The sequence below is a fragment of the Sceloporus occidentalis genome, unplaced genomic scaffold (genome assembly GCF_023333645.1).
Source record: "Sceloporus occidentalis isolate IW3139 unplaced genomic scaffold, rSceOcc1.0.p SCAF_127, whole genome shotgun sequence".
Taxonomy (NCBI): domain Eukaryota; kingdom Metazoa; phylum Chordata; class Lepidosauria; order Squamata; family Phrynosomatidae; genus Sceloporus; species Sceloporus occidentalis.
The window spans coordinates 1,845,671-1,860,959 of NW_028317107.1; the positions used below are offsets into that span (position 1 = coordinate 1,845,671).

General features: G+C 38.2%; 1 protein-coding gene across 1 annotated transcript; it reads left to right on the top strand.

The window, feature by feature from the left end:
- The first annotated feature begins 706 nt into the window (after positions 1–706).
- LOC149281829 (TNF receptor-associated factor 1-like) lies at positions 707–6,390 on the top strand. Its single transcript, XM_089498981.1, has 7 exons — positions 707–804; positions 1,112–1,196; positions 1,860–1,958; positions 3,883–4,146; positions 4,962–5,139; positions 5,784–5,932; positions 6,172–6,390. Exons 1-7 carry the CDS (start codon positions 707–709, stop codon positions 6,388–6,390), a joined length of 1,092 nt encoding a protein of 363 aa, XP_089355107.1.
- Positions 6,391–15,289: the final 8,899 nt, after the last annotated feature.

A 15,289-nucleotide genomic window follows, 5' to 3' on the forward strand; every position in this document is an offset into this window, starting at 1 on the left:
TATAACCCCCAGCGCTGTATACAGTAATATAACCCCTAGCACTATATACAGTAATATAACCCCCAGCACTGTATACAGTAATATAACCCCCAGCGCTGTATACAGTAATATAACCCCCCAGCGCTGTATATAGTAATATAACCCCCCAGCGCTGTATACAGTAATATAACCCCCAGCGCTGTACACAGTAATATAACCCCAGCACTGTATACAGTAATAATTATTTCTATTTATATCTTTTTTTTGTTACAACTTATAGTTATACTAATTCATGCTTATATCTCTGTATTTATTTTATTTAGAATCATTTATATCTCTATCTCTATAAATATTTTTATTTATACTAATTTATGTTTATATCTAAATATTTATTACTATTCATAAATCATTTATATTTATATCTATATATTTATTTTATTTATAATTATTTATATTTATGTATTTATTTTCATTCATTTAGATTTTTATTTAATGTTTTAACTCTAAACCTGCTGTGGTGTCCATTTTTTTTTTACTATGTCACATTAAATAAGTTTGGGGGAATTCTTACGTACTTTCCCAACTCATTACAAACCTCGGCAAGGACTTTTGAAACAGGAAGTGCTCGAGAAAGGTTTTAGTTTCGTCTCTTAAAGTTTTTTTGGTTTTTTTTTCAGACAGAGTTTGTATTTTCGCGTTGCCTCCTGCTTCTGAATTACTCGAAGAGATGGCGAAACGGGATGGGGGGTCTCCTCCAAACCCTAGCGAGAATGAGTTTGCGTCTGGTTACCCTCCACACATCTTCAGCGTCCCCCCCGGAGAGAGGTGCTTGTGCTGTAATTGCCGCCACGTGCTGAGGAAAGCTCAGCAGACTCCGTGTGGTCACAGATACTGCTCTGCTTGTTTGTCTTGGATCGTAAGGTTAGTAAATACGGAATTTCACCTGTTACAGAGACCCGGGGTTAACCCCTTAAGGACAATGGGAGGTCCCTAAACCCATCGAAAACAATGCATTTTGAGCCCGTACATGTACATTATGAATTACAATGTTACCACCAGCTGACAATAAACATTCCGTCATAGAGTCTCCATATTGACTGACCAATGAAATCAACGTTTTTTTGTTTTTTAGGACCAAACGGATTTGTGCCAAGTGTAAGGAGGAGGCAGCTGACCCTGACGTCGTGCCTGAAGACTCCCTTCGAACGATAGAGCAGGTATGTGATTTCGGTTTGACGCGTAACACCTGGCAGGTTGCGCATGTTCGTAGGATGCCATGGGTTTAGTAAAGTCCAGGAGGCAAAAGAAGTGGGACACACCATCTAATGACCCAGATGTCCAGTCTGGGCCTGCCTGCTTAAAATCCAGCCTTGTTTATGGTCATTCCATGGCAAAAGTTTGGCATTTCTGGAATCTTCCCATTGGGGCAGGCAGATACATGTGGGTGCAGCAGCTCGGGGGCCAGAGCTGGACTTGTTGACGACATAAGGAAAGTCGTCATGGCTAGAACCAAATCCTCCACTATTTTTGAACCGGGCAGAGAGAGACTTTGGGCTGAATGTCACCATTCCCAGATAAAGAGCCAAGCGGAAGCCAGGAAGCCACTGGCCCGCCCAGAGAACAAAGGACTGCCCCCGAGGATCTGCAATTCACGATCCTGCAAGGAAACATTGTGTCTCCAGCTGTGTTTGGGACTCAGACCATCTCAGCCACCCTTTAAAAATATACCTTAGTATAAATTAATAAATAGAAAAAATGAAACATTTTTGCCTCTGGATTTGATATCCAAGGAGATCACATTTCAATTTCAATACAAAGACTTGTATTTTGTTTTGTTTTTTCTTATATTTTATTTAATAGATTTGTTTTTTTTCCCCCAGGCTTTTGGAGATGCGGCCACCGATAAAGAAATCTCTGAGTTAAAAGTTCACTGTGTGGCCCCGGGGTGCCGATGGAAAGGCGTCTTAAAGGAGTATGATGTAAGTTTCTGTTTTCATCTTTTATCAATTCTGCTCATTTTAATGAAATATTAATAAATGTTACACATATGTTAAAATATAACCAAAATCACACGGGCTTAAATACTCATATTATATTATTACCTGTCTATTTTTTTAAAAAAATTATAAAAATGCCGATATTTTTTCTTTTCCATTCCATGGAATTTTAAGAATTTTAAGAACTACTGAGCTGTGCAAAAAAAAAAATTAAAAAAAATTGCGTTTTCTTCTGCTTCTCTAAGTGAATTCAGCATAGGGGTTGAATGTTATTTACGGGGAAATTCCAGTAAAAAAAAAAAAAAAAGTTTTTCTTTGAGAATTAAATAGAGTGCTATCTAGGTCCGTATTAACCCTTCGGAGCTGCCCTGGAGCAGCATCTCTGAGCTTTGTATGGTATTTATACTGAAAGGAAAATCCCTAGTATAGACAAGGTGTTTCCCCTACCTTTTTTTTGTATCAAAAGTGAGAATTACATGCAAGAAATCTTTGGTTAAATTACCGGGGGAAATACCAAGACAAAACTTAGTAATTTACAGAACATGTCGCCTCCCAAGCTCATATATGCTAGTTGTGGTCGCCTCTTTTTTATATATATCATGTAGATAATGATGGTCTATGTAGCATTATATCGAGTATATTCATGTTGGGGCACAGAGGTATTAATAAGCGACTTATTCGTTCTCAGGATCATCAAAACCTTTGTGATTATGCCCCAATTCTGTGTCACATTGGCTGTGGCCGCACGGTTATGCGAAGAGAACTTGCAGACCACTTGGAAAAGGATTGCAGAATCAACGCATCGCCTAACGAAGTTCCAGTAAGAATTTAAAGATCTAATCCCTCCGTTTTATCGTTGGATATTCATATATATAGCAGGGGTGGTGAATCTGTAGAAGGGGTTATAAAGGAAGCTGATCTGAAAGTTGGTGGCAGAAGTGGGATCAAACTTGACACAAGAATAAAACGTCTCATAAAAATCTTTAATAGGAAGAATTTGTAACCAAAAGCTTTAAGCTGACTTTGTCAAAGGCTCAAATGGAGCAGGGGATTGGTTTGGCCCCTGAGTCAAGGATTTAGGGCCACTACTAGAACCTATTGTTACCTGTTGTACATCTAGCTACATGATTACACAGGCAATAACGGTTTTGACGGACAGCGTCAGACAGTTCCGCTCGTACTTTTTTTGGGAAGGTATTCTGCTGCCTCCCCTACCACGCGGAAAGTGCGATGCACATTTTTACATACTGTTCCTTTGCAGGCGAAGCAAAGGTCATTTCCCATCTAGAAAATGTTGACACCAATTTATATGTTTCCACTACGTTCCATTTCTGAATTTTACTGCGGGGGTAATTATACCGGAAAATAGCTTTTTCAAAACACAAAATGTACTTATTTGGCATTTAAATAGTTCTAGTTCACTAATGGTTTGTGCAAAAAATCTCACTATTTTTAATATTCACAATTGTAGTAAACGACGTACGTTCAAAATATTTTTTCTTCCTAGAAAACACCTACAAAACCTTAATTTACAGACTTTTATATCATAAATGAATCTGTAATTCAGAAATAAAATTGTCCGCAAGCAGTAGGCCTGCTTTATGCGACCATTTATAGAGCAGCAAGCGAATAAAAAAAATTAAATAATATATATATTTTTATATAAATATATATATATATATATATATATTATATTTTATATGTATATTTATATAATATTTATGCATTTTCCCCCAGGTTTTTACAAATATGAACCTAAAAACATTAAATATTATTATGAAAATTGATTATTATGCTCTGTTCAAGAATCCAAAAAAACAAAAATTTGCCTTTGTTCTAAATATTTCAAGAAAATGAAAGTCAAAACGGAAACACCATAAAACGCACTTTTTTTTTTTTATTACAGGAACTTGGAAAACACTCAAGCTCGACACATTCGTCGGGCACATGGGAAGGTGAAGACGTGAATGGGCTCCATGACACCATGGAATTCCACGAAGACTTCTGGAAACTTTCATGTAGAACGTTGGAGCTGGAAAACAAAGTGAAAGTGTTTGAAAATATCATCGCGGTTCTCAACAAAGAGCTGGATAATTCTCTCCTCCAGTTAATGACTGTTCAGGAGCAACGGGCTAAAGATCAATCGAAGCTCAACGAATTCGAGCAGAAGGTAAGAGACCCGATGGAGGTCACTTGGTTGAAGGGTTTTTCTGAAGATTGTTAATACGTTTCCACCAACGTGGATACAAAGTGTCTTACCTTTTAGCTTCTGAGGTAGGGTCATATGAACATCTGAAGACCCAACCAAAGACCACATTGAGTCTATTCACTTTTTGTCCAGCAACATGGAGGGTGAAGCTCAAGTGGGCTGTAGAACTGCTGAACACTTTTAGAGAGGACAAACCATGGTCCATGGTCCATCCATGGTTTCCCCACAATAATGTTTTCTTGCAAAGTGTTGACTGCTCAATAACAGGGCATACCTAAACCTGTAAGTGGCATATACAGGTGGGCAACCAGCCCCCCCAGATGCTTTTCTAATCTGGACTGCTCCTTCTAAATTCCAGTATCCCAAGGAACCTCCTCAATGAATCACTTACCTTTAGGAGAAGCTGCAGCTCCACAGCTGCAGTGCAATCTTCCATGGTTCTGTTTTCGAGCTTGAAGCAGTCAACTGGTGGCAGGAAAGTGCTCCTATTCAAATAAATGGGGGCACTTTCTGCAGATGCTTACGGGGGATCTTGTTTGTCTTGTTTGACCGAACTTATTTCCTGCAAGTAAGAGACAAAGACATATGTGAGATTCTACGCAATCTCTCCAAGAGGGGGACCTCGTGACAATTTAAAGGGGCCACATATACATTAAAGTACACATGCTGGCTGGAGTGTCCCTTTAAGGAGTATATAGGATGTATTAAAATACACAGTGGATAAATGTGACACGTTCTTTATAAATAAACCTTCACTCTTCTATTTTTCATCCCAGCTCATCGGTTTGCAGGCTATCATGACCATAAAAGACAAGACTATAAACGAACTTAACATGCGTGTGGAGACCTTGGAGAAAACCTCATACGATGGAGACTTTTTATGGAAAATCACAAATTTAAAGCAGAGGTTTCAAGACGCCGTCAGCGGCCGGACGAACAGCCTGTATTCTCCAGGTATTAATGTCTCCAGTGTTTAAAGGCACTCTACCATAAATAGGTTTTATTATCCAACGTACTATTAAATACATTCACGGGAATAATTATTGTGCAAATATTGACATCAATTTGCATAAAAAAGGGAACTTCTTATTTATTTTTATTTCCGTATTGTCTCGATTGTAAGACTAGGTTTTTAAAAAGACAAAACCTCCGAAAAAAATCCTTCCCTTATAATTATTATTCAGACCTCAGATCCACAGAACAGCCACACAACCCTCATTCACGGCCTCTCGCTCACTCTCTCTCATGCCGTCTCACACTCTATAATGCTCTCTCACAATCGCTCATGCTCTCATTCATTCGCTAATACTCCCATTCACTCTCTTATACTCTCATTCACTCTCTCTTACCGATCTGTCAATGTTTCCCTACCTTCTCCTCCGACCACTTCTGTGTCTCTGTCTCCTTTTCTGCTTCTTCTCTTGCCTCCTCTTGTTCTTCTGTCTTCTTTCTTCGTCTCCTTCTCCTCGGTATCAGCTCCGCTATGCATGTGCTTCCGTGAGAGAAGTACTCCAGAATATTGCCAGATTCTCGGGGGAAGGAGAGGGGCAGACACTTCTGTGAGCACACATTAACTTTACCTTCCCCTCTGATTGCAGCATTTTACTCTTCAAGGTACGGATATAAAGTGTGCCTGAGAATTTACTTAAACGGCGACGGGGCAGGGAAAGGGACTCACGTGTCTCTCTTCTTCACGATCATGAGAGGGGAGTACGATAACCTTCTGCCCTGGCCTTTTAAGAACAAGGTAAATATTCCACACGTTCAGCTTTTTTTGGCTCTCCTAACACATTGCATTAAATCTGAGATAATTGGAACATTTGGCTTCCACTTTCATTTAAAAAAAGAATATAATTTAAGTAATTATCATTACATCACAGGAGGGAGAAACGGGCAGACTAGACGGGGGCGAATGGGGCCGATCTGCCGGCTGGTTCTATGACTTCTCTGGGTATCTTATGGCTGCTTCCATGTCTTCTTTTCCAGGTGACTTTCATGCTTCTTGACCAGAGCAATCGAGAACCCATCATTGATGCCTTCCGCCCGGACTCTGCGTCTGTTTCTTTCCAACGGCCTGAGATGGACATGAACATTGCCAGCGGCTGCCCTCTATTCTGCCAGCTCCCCAAACTTATGTCCCCTAGAAACCACTATGTAAAGGATGACGCCATGTTCATCAGGTGTATAATAGACAGCAGTTCTTAGAAGCAAAGACACTCAACTCCGGCAACCAGGAACGGAAAGATGTTTGATCCCTGTATCAAAGTAGGATCTACTCCGTTGTTTTATGAAGAGACCTAAGCAAAATGTGTTGTAAAAGAGGCAATCTTTTTTAAAAGAACATTTTTATTTTGTAAATTATAAAGTAAAAACCTCCATGGAAAGATGGGGATCACCATGAAGGATCTCCTAGGCTTGGCATGCAAGAGGTCCACATCTGACCCTTCTCTACCAGAAGGGTCTATCTAAGAGTATTTAAGTGAGGCGTGTTAGGGGCATAGGAAAGACATACTTAACTGCGAAGCAAACAAAGCTTAGAATGTCTTCAAGATACCTGTTCTCGACGATAAGTCCCTAGGACTGAAGGGTAATCATAACAAGGTATCTCCTCCTCGCTAGTTATCAAAGCCCGGCTAGCTCAGTCAGTAGAGCATGAGACTCTTAATCTCAGGGTCGTGGGTTCGAGCCCCATGTTGGACGAAGATATAGTTAGTTATCAGATGTCAACCATGTTTCAGTGATGAAGCTGAGACATCATCTCTCTTTATTAGTTCTCAAGTTAGGAGATAATTTGCCTGTTATTTCCACCTTGATGTATGAAAGATGTCTATATTGGCCCTTGGAAGCTGATACTTGAGTTGACCATCACATGGATGGAGTTCGGCTGGTCAACTCATACGATTTGCTTGCTCTGGACTTAATAACTTGGACTAGAGCCCCATGGAGCACCCATGATGCTTCAAGATCCACCAAGGTGGGCATTATTGCATTGACCGAAACTGTGGACAAGATGAAGACCTCAAAGTCCTTCTGTGAAGATCAGAACCACCAAATCTCGACAAAGATTCAGTGTACGGTCCCCATCATTCAACATGTCATGTAACGATCATTTTTAATGCATAAAATTCTAGTATATGAGTCATATTTTGATGTATCTCTAGCCAACAACAAGGAGACACGTGCTAAAGGGATTTATATTTCTGCAATGAGATAAGTCTCATGTTTGAAATGTCTCCAAATAACATGATATTTGAAAATAAGCAATAAATCCTCTCTCATGGAACCGATATTGAGTTCCGTTCGTACCCATCGCTTATGTCTTCTTGAAAGTTTAAAAATGGAAAATGTATCCAGCCTACAAATGTATCCTTTTGTATTCTCGCGGGGATCTGTGCGTCTGATTAAGACTCGGAGGACGATTGTGTTACACGGAACCATAACAAAGACATCTTCAAGAAGCGGGATAAAATCAAAAGGGGCTTCTTAGATTTCAATAGCATCAGTTATTAGACCTCGTCGCAAATAGGTTATTTTATATGAACGGTATTAGTAAGGCGAGAAAAGCTTCTTGTTTGCTGGTAAAGTTACAAAAACAAAAAATAAAATCAGATCCAACAATCTCCCGCAGCGTTAGATGGAGAGAGGGGGATCAACTGGTCTTAAAGGGGCCAGCGAAGGTCTCGTTGCCAGTTATAAGAAGTTATGTTTCTAGAGCATCTCCCTTTCATCCTGAAAAAGCAAAAGTCCTATGTATATGTATATATTTCTTCTTGAGCATAACCCCCAGCACTGTATACAGTAATATAACCCCCAGCGCTGTATACAGTAATATAACCCCCAGCGCTGTATACAGTAATATAACCCCCCAGCACTGTATACAGTAATATAACCCCCAGCGCTGTATACAGTAATATAACCCCCCAGCGCTGTGTACAGTAATATGACCCCCAGCGCTGTATACAGTAATATAACCCCCAGCGCTGTATACAGTAATATAACCCCCCAGCGCTGTATACAGTAATATAACCCCCCAGCGCTGTACACAGTAATATAACCCCCCCAGCGCTGTATACAGTAATAACCCCCAGCGCTGTATACAGTAATATAACCCCCCAGCGCTGTATACAGTAATATAACCCCCAGTGCTGTATACAGTAATATAACCCCCCCAGCGCTGTATACAGTAATAACCCCCAGAGCTGTATACAGTAATATAACCCCCCAGCGCTGTATACAGTAATATAACCCCCCAGCGCTGTATACAGTAATATAACCCCCCCAGCGCTGTATACAGTAATATAACCCCCAGTGCTGTATACAGTAATATAACCCCCCAGCGCTGTATACAGTAATAACCCCCAGCGCTGTATACAGTAATATAACCCCCCAGCGCTGTATACAGTAATATAACCCCCCAGCGCTGTATACAGTAATATAACCCCCCCAGCGCTGTATACAGTAATAACCCCCCAGCGCTGTATACAGTAATATAACCCCCAGCGCTGTATACAGTAATATAACCCCCAGCGCTGTATACAGTAATATAACCCCCCCCAGAGCTGTATACAGTAATATAACCCCCCAGCGCTGTATACAGTAATATAACCCCAGCGCTGTATACAGTAATATAACCCCCCAGCGCTGTATACAGTAATATAACCCCCAACGCTGTATACAGTAATATAACCCCCCAGCGCTGTATACAGTAATATAACCCCCAGCGCTGTATACAGTAATATAACCCCTCAGCACTGTATACAGTAATATAACCCCCCAGAGCTGTATACAGTAATATAACCCCAGCGCTGTAAACAGTAATATAACCCCCCAGCGCTGTATACAGTAATATAACCCCCCAGCGCTGTATACAGTAATATAACCCCTAGCGCTGTATACAGTAATATAACCCCACAGCGCTGTATACAGTAATATAACCCCCCAGCACTGTATACAGTAATATAACCCCCCAGCGCTGTATACAGTAATATAACCCCCAGCGCTGTATACAGTAATATAACCCCCAGTGCTGTATACAGTAATATAACCCCCCCAGCGCTGTATACAGTAATATAACCCCCAGCGCTGTATACAGTAATATAACCCCCCAGCGCTGTATACAGTAATATAACCCCCCAGCGCTGTATACAGTAATATAACCCCCCCAGCGCTGTATACAGTAATAACCCCCCAGCGCTGTATACAGTAATATAACCCCCAGCGCTGTATACAGTAATATAACCCCCAGCGCTGTATACAGTAATGTTGGTCGGTGACAAAAACCTGGTTTTATCTCATTTTGTTCCAATAAACCCCTTTTACCTTAAAGGCACCATTGTTGTAGTCATGTGATATGTTTGTTGACTTTCCCAAACCCCACATGTTGATGCTTTATGGCGATGCTAATGAAGTCCGTTTCTCCACAGACTTTCATTAGTCAGTATCTGACTGGGTGATTGTGACTGAGCCATTCTATTGTTTCCCACAGGCGGTATGACAGGGAGTCGGGGTGATTGTCTAGTAGATTGGGTTCAGATAACAGAGCGAGAACTCTAATAGAATACATTGTATTCTATAAAAATATATTTTTGAACCAACAGCCTTATTATATGCTTATTGTGTATACACGGGATAGAAGGATGATCCCTTTTAAAGCCAACTATGTCCAAGGGCGCCACCGTAAGTCAGGTGGGGGTATTGCGGATTACCTTCATTGTTTTGTAAGGCGGCCAATTAATTTATTTTTTTGCAAACTTCCGCATGGATGGGGCATCTGGGATTTACACGCTACTCCACCGATACCAGCAGAAAAACATTTCCCGTAACTATCCTATATCCTACAGAAATGCCTACAAAGAAATACAAGGAGCTCAAATGGCCTTTAATTAATTTTTAAAAAATAATAAAAAAATAATTCAATTATAAAAAAAAATAAAAAAATGTTTTTAAATGCTTTAACTGACTTAATAAAGCTAAATGTGGTCATTTTTGCTAAAGCTGTCGCTTTAAAATTACATTTCAGTGTCAGACTGTGAGTTCTCGCTTCTCCGGGAATATCAATTAGCGTCAGCTTCCTTCAGCTTGTTTAAATTCATTCACCTCTGAATTATTCCAGCAGATAAGCCACTCTCTCCCGCGGATCAACATGGACCAGCATGTCTTCAAGGTTTTTTCCCCCAGAAATTTAGCCTAACAAGAACACACTTGAACGTCTTATTTTATTCTTGGCTGGGATCCATTGGCCACTTAAAAAAAAAAAAAAAAAGCTCAGGGAACGGAGGTGTTTTGATAAAAACAGGTTTTTTAACATCCCAGCAAAAAAAAAAAAAGCCAAGATTTAAAAAAAAAAAAAAAAAAAAAAAGTAAATTTTTTTTTACTACAGTTTGAGGATATTATTTAAAAATCGTAACTGTTAAACTGTTGAGTCAAACGATTTTCTATGTATTGCAAAGACTATGTAATAGTGGATTAGAAAAACTATAATTCTTGGCTACTGACTTTATTTTTTATGTCATTTTTTTTTTTTAAACAAAGAAATTGTAGCAAAGAGGGTTTTTAAAAAAAAAACAAAAAAAAAACAATTACTAAATATTATTGTTTGTTTTTATTATGTATTGAGTTATATAGGTCCATTAATTTAAAAGGGACAGGGAGTGGTTGCAGGAGGTCAGACGGCTGTGATGTAATACATAAAGGAGGAGCTTTGGAAGAATGAGAGGACTCTATTGCTAAGCAGCTGTAGTATCTCAATAAACCTTTTAATGCAGTTTTTTAAGTGACGAAGAGCATTTAGGAGAAAAATAAAAAGTCACATGATGACATGAGATAAATCTTCACACGATGCAGAACTTCAACCCTAGGTCAAACAACACCTTAAAGCCCCAAGTGACCCCCCAAAAAAGATAGGGATCTGTGATTATATGCCTTATGGGAAATCCAGTCTCGATCCAACCAACTAAATGAAAGAAAAATAAGTACATTTTAACGCCATCCCCCTGGATCTCAATAAGGAACCCAGACGGATCTTGTTATAACGTATGGATTAGTTACATGTTTCAACAGAGTCCTGTCTGGAGCTCGTATAAAAAAGCTTAAACATAAAAATGACATCCCATGAAGATGAATCGTGCGTGTGAGAAATTTCCGACCTTGAATTTGCTTTGGATACTCCACGTTTGTTATTCAACCCGAGAAAATCTATTTTTTCTGCGTGTAGTAACCGTCCAGGAACTCTCCAACGTTCCGGCTTGGATTTCCACGAAACGCTTTGATAAATGACGCAGATTTTTAACTGGTTCCGACCCGAAATTATTTAATGCATGGGGACGCGTTCTCCGCAGCGACAATACGTAAGATCGCATAATACAACGGAGCATCCAAAAAGTTTAAATTTTTTTTCTTAAAACAATTCAAAAAGAAAGACAGGAAAAAAAATTATATAAAAATAGCTATTTTAATTTTGCCATATTTTACAGTTTCAATACAGTTACAATTGTCTTCTTCACATTGTCCAAATTTATAAAAAAAAATATATATATAAAAATCATCAATTGGTGTTCATTCCCCCCAGAAAAATGTGAGCATGAGATTCATGAAAATCTAAATATATATCATATTTGACGAACCTGTAATTTTAGCATTTCCTGGACAATTTCCAAGTGGAAATGAGCACTTCTTACATTTTAGGTAAGCTTTTTCTTAAAAAAAAAAAAAAAAAAAGCTTAACTAAATAGTATAAAATGAACTTGAATCATTTTTTCATATTTACAAATGAAACGTGATGGCCATAAATTGTCATAGCCGTATAGACTGCGCATTGGGACGTTTAAGGCTCCCTGCGTTGGGAAACCAATTATTGCTAAAAAGAGGTCATCTACAATATGAAAAGAAATGTTATTTTGGGGTTGTTTTCATGATCCTGACCCCTACATTGCGATCTTGGATGGCATGTTCACAGAGGAGCTCATGTCTTGCCAAGTTGACTGACCTCTGAAGACCAAAGGTCTCCAGAAGGTCTACACTCATGGGGCACCTACCATGGTTTCGACGGGCATCAATGCCCTAAAACGATCCGTTACATTCTTTCCGTGTAGGACACGGCTAAGATGGTGAAGAGCTTGACTGGAGAAGACTTGACCAAGAAGATCCAAACTCTAGCCATGGCCACTGGCCTTTATTGAGCGTCCAAAAATGCACCGTTTAAGGTCAGTTCTGTCCTGTGGACAACCTGGCCATGAGAAAAAGATCCGAGGGAAATATGTGTATATATGGCGTGTGGTCCGTTATCTGAATAATCCCACGTCTCGTGTTTTCGACGCAGGAAAACCAGGGTATGATGGACGCAGAACGAAGGCTGGTTTTGGGTCCCACGCTGCTGGGTTATACTGGCACCAAAATACTTTCCCATGCCCTTGATATTAGGAGCTTGACCCTGAGCCAAGTCATGGCACATGGTGCCACCGATCATCAACAGGGCCGGCGTGGGGGTGGCCATTAACACCCCCAACTGGTGTGTTTTCAATGACCGTGACATTAACCCTTGTTTGACTGTAAAAAAATATTTAGAGAAATAACTAAGTGGAATGCATACAGATGGGCTTCTGTTCAAAGGAGCTCTTACAACACAGCAGCTGCTGGATCTTACGAGTATGGCTACCCAGCTGGTGCTAAACTTACCTTTTATTGTTAAGTGACCACTTAACTCATTGGAATGCACAAAAATACAGTATATATATATATATATATATATATATATATATATATATATACTGCACTATTCCCTCCCACTAGACACCAGTAACCGTGGTATACATTCTATTCCCTCCCACTAGACACCAGTAAAGAGAACACATTTTACACTCTCCTAGAAGACCACCAATAAACGTGGTATACATTCTATTCCCTCCCACTAGACCACCTATAAACGTGGTATATGTTCTACTCCTAGCCAGTGAACAAAGATCAGTCTTTCTTGTTTGGGGAGGAATAATGCTTACAATGAATTTTGTGATGTGCTTTCTCAAATTATATAATTGCTTTGAATCAAAATGCTCAATTTGGAATGTATTTTTTTTTAGGTTATTATGTAACAATGGTGTAATAAGAATTTACTTAATTATTTATTATTATTATTATTATTATTTCCTTTTATCTTAACCACTAAAATTGGCACAAAAAAAAGTAAAAAGTACTTTTTTTTTTTTCTGGGAAGAGAAAAATATAATCCAGTTATGAATCATTTGGGGATATCAGGAATGTCATCGCTGGACTATTTGAAATATGTGAAGGAGTTACAGATTATCATCAGGAAAGAGGGCCCGTCTTCCCTGAAGTCACGTCACATTATTCTGTACAATTGTTTAACTCGCCATGGACGTTGTAAACACAGGAAACGGCTTGGAAGCAATTTCTCTGAAAAAGGCCAATATCTGGAAAGTTACACGGGGAGGAATAAGCTCTCTCTCAGACTCTCTGGGGCAAGCAAAAGAAGGGGGGAGGGTCTATATATTATACATCTATATAAGTCTATACATAATATAGTATTTTTATAGCGGCTGAAAAAATAAAGATTTTTTTTTAGTTACTTCTAAAATGTAGGAAAATTAATTTTTTTTTTAAAAAGTAAAGTCACCTAAAATAATGTAATATTGATATTGTAATATAGATATAACAATAATAACAATAATAATAATAATAACAATAATAATAATGTAAACATTATAATTATTGTAATAATTTAAAAATGAAATAATAATAATTGTATAATGTTAAAATTATAATAATAGTTTAAAATAATAATAATAATAATAATAATAATAATAATAACAATAATATAATGTTGAAGTTATAATTATTGTAATAATATTTTAAAAATATGAAATACTATATGTATAATGTTAAAATTATCATTATAATAATAGTTTAAAATAATAATAATAATAACAATAATATAATGTTGAAGTTATAATTATTGTAATAATATTTTAAAAATATGAAATACTATATCTATAATGTTAAAATTATCATTATAATAATAGTTTAAAATAATAATAATAATAATAATAACAATAATATAATGTTGAAGTTATAATTATTGTAATAATATTTTAAAAATATGAAATACTATATGTATAATGTTAAAATTATCATTATAATAATAGTTTAAAATAATAATATATTCATAATGTACAAATGATATTTAAAAAAATAAAAATAAATAATAATAATAATAATAATAATAATAATTGCTCCGTGGCTGGATAATCCCTTTATAAAAAAGGCATGGTTATGATATAATATTGAGACAGATCGTTGAGGAAGCACACAATGGATCCAGCCAGGGTATGAATTCTACCCAAAGAACTGTGGAATGGAATGTCAAAATAATGGGTTAGCGTAGATGAGCAAAAGCCCGGCAGCCGGGAATCTCCTCGCCGGGCAGGACTATGGGAAATCGTTTAGAATCTGCCGATGATTTTTTGGAGAAATCCGTGTAAAAAATCCCCGTAAATGCGGAGAATAAACAAAGTGACATCAGGCGGAAAGAAACAAGGAACTGGAATTTCCAGTGAATTTCACATTCCAGAGGAATTTCACGCCCTTTACCCAGACTTTCACTTCATCGTCACTCATACTCAACATACACTAGAGTGCAGTAAGTGCACAGTGATGAGTATACAGTACCTGTACAGTAATGAGTGTACAGTGAGTGTAGAGTAGTAGTGAGCACACACACAGTGTATAGTAGTAGTGAGCACACACACAATGTAGAGTAGTAGTGAGCACACACAGTGTATAGTAGTAGTAGTAGTAGTGAGCACACACACACAGTGTATAGTAGTAGTGAGCACACACACAGTGTATAGTAGTAGTGAGCACACACACAGTGTAGAGTAGTAGTGAGCACACACAGTGTAGAGTAGTACTGAGCACACACAGTGTAGAGTAGTAGTGAGCACACACACAGTGTATAGTAGTAGTGAGCACACACACACAGTGTATAGTAGTAGTGAGCACACACACCGTGTATAGTAGTAGTGAGCACACACACAGTGTATAGTAGTAGTGAGCACACACACAGTGTAGAGTAGTAGTGAGCACACACAG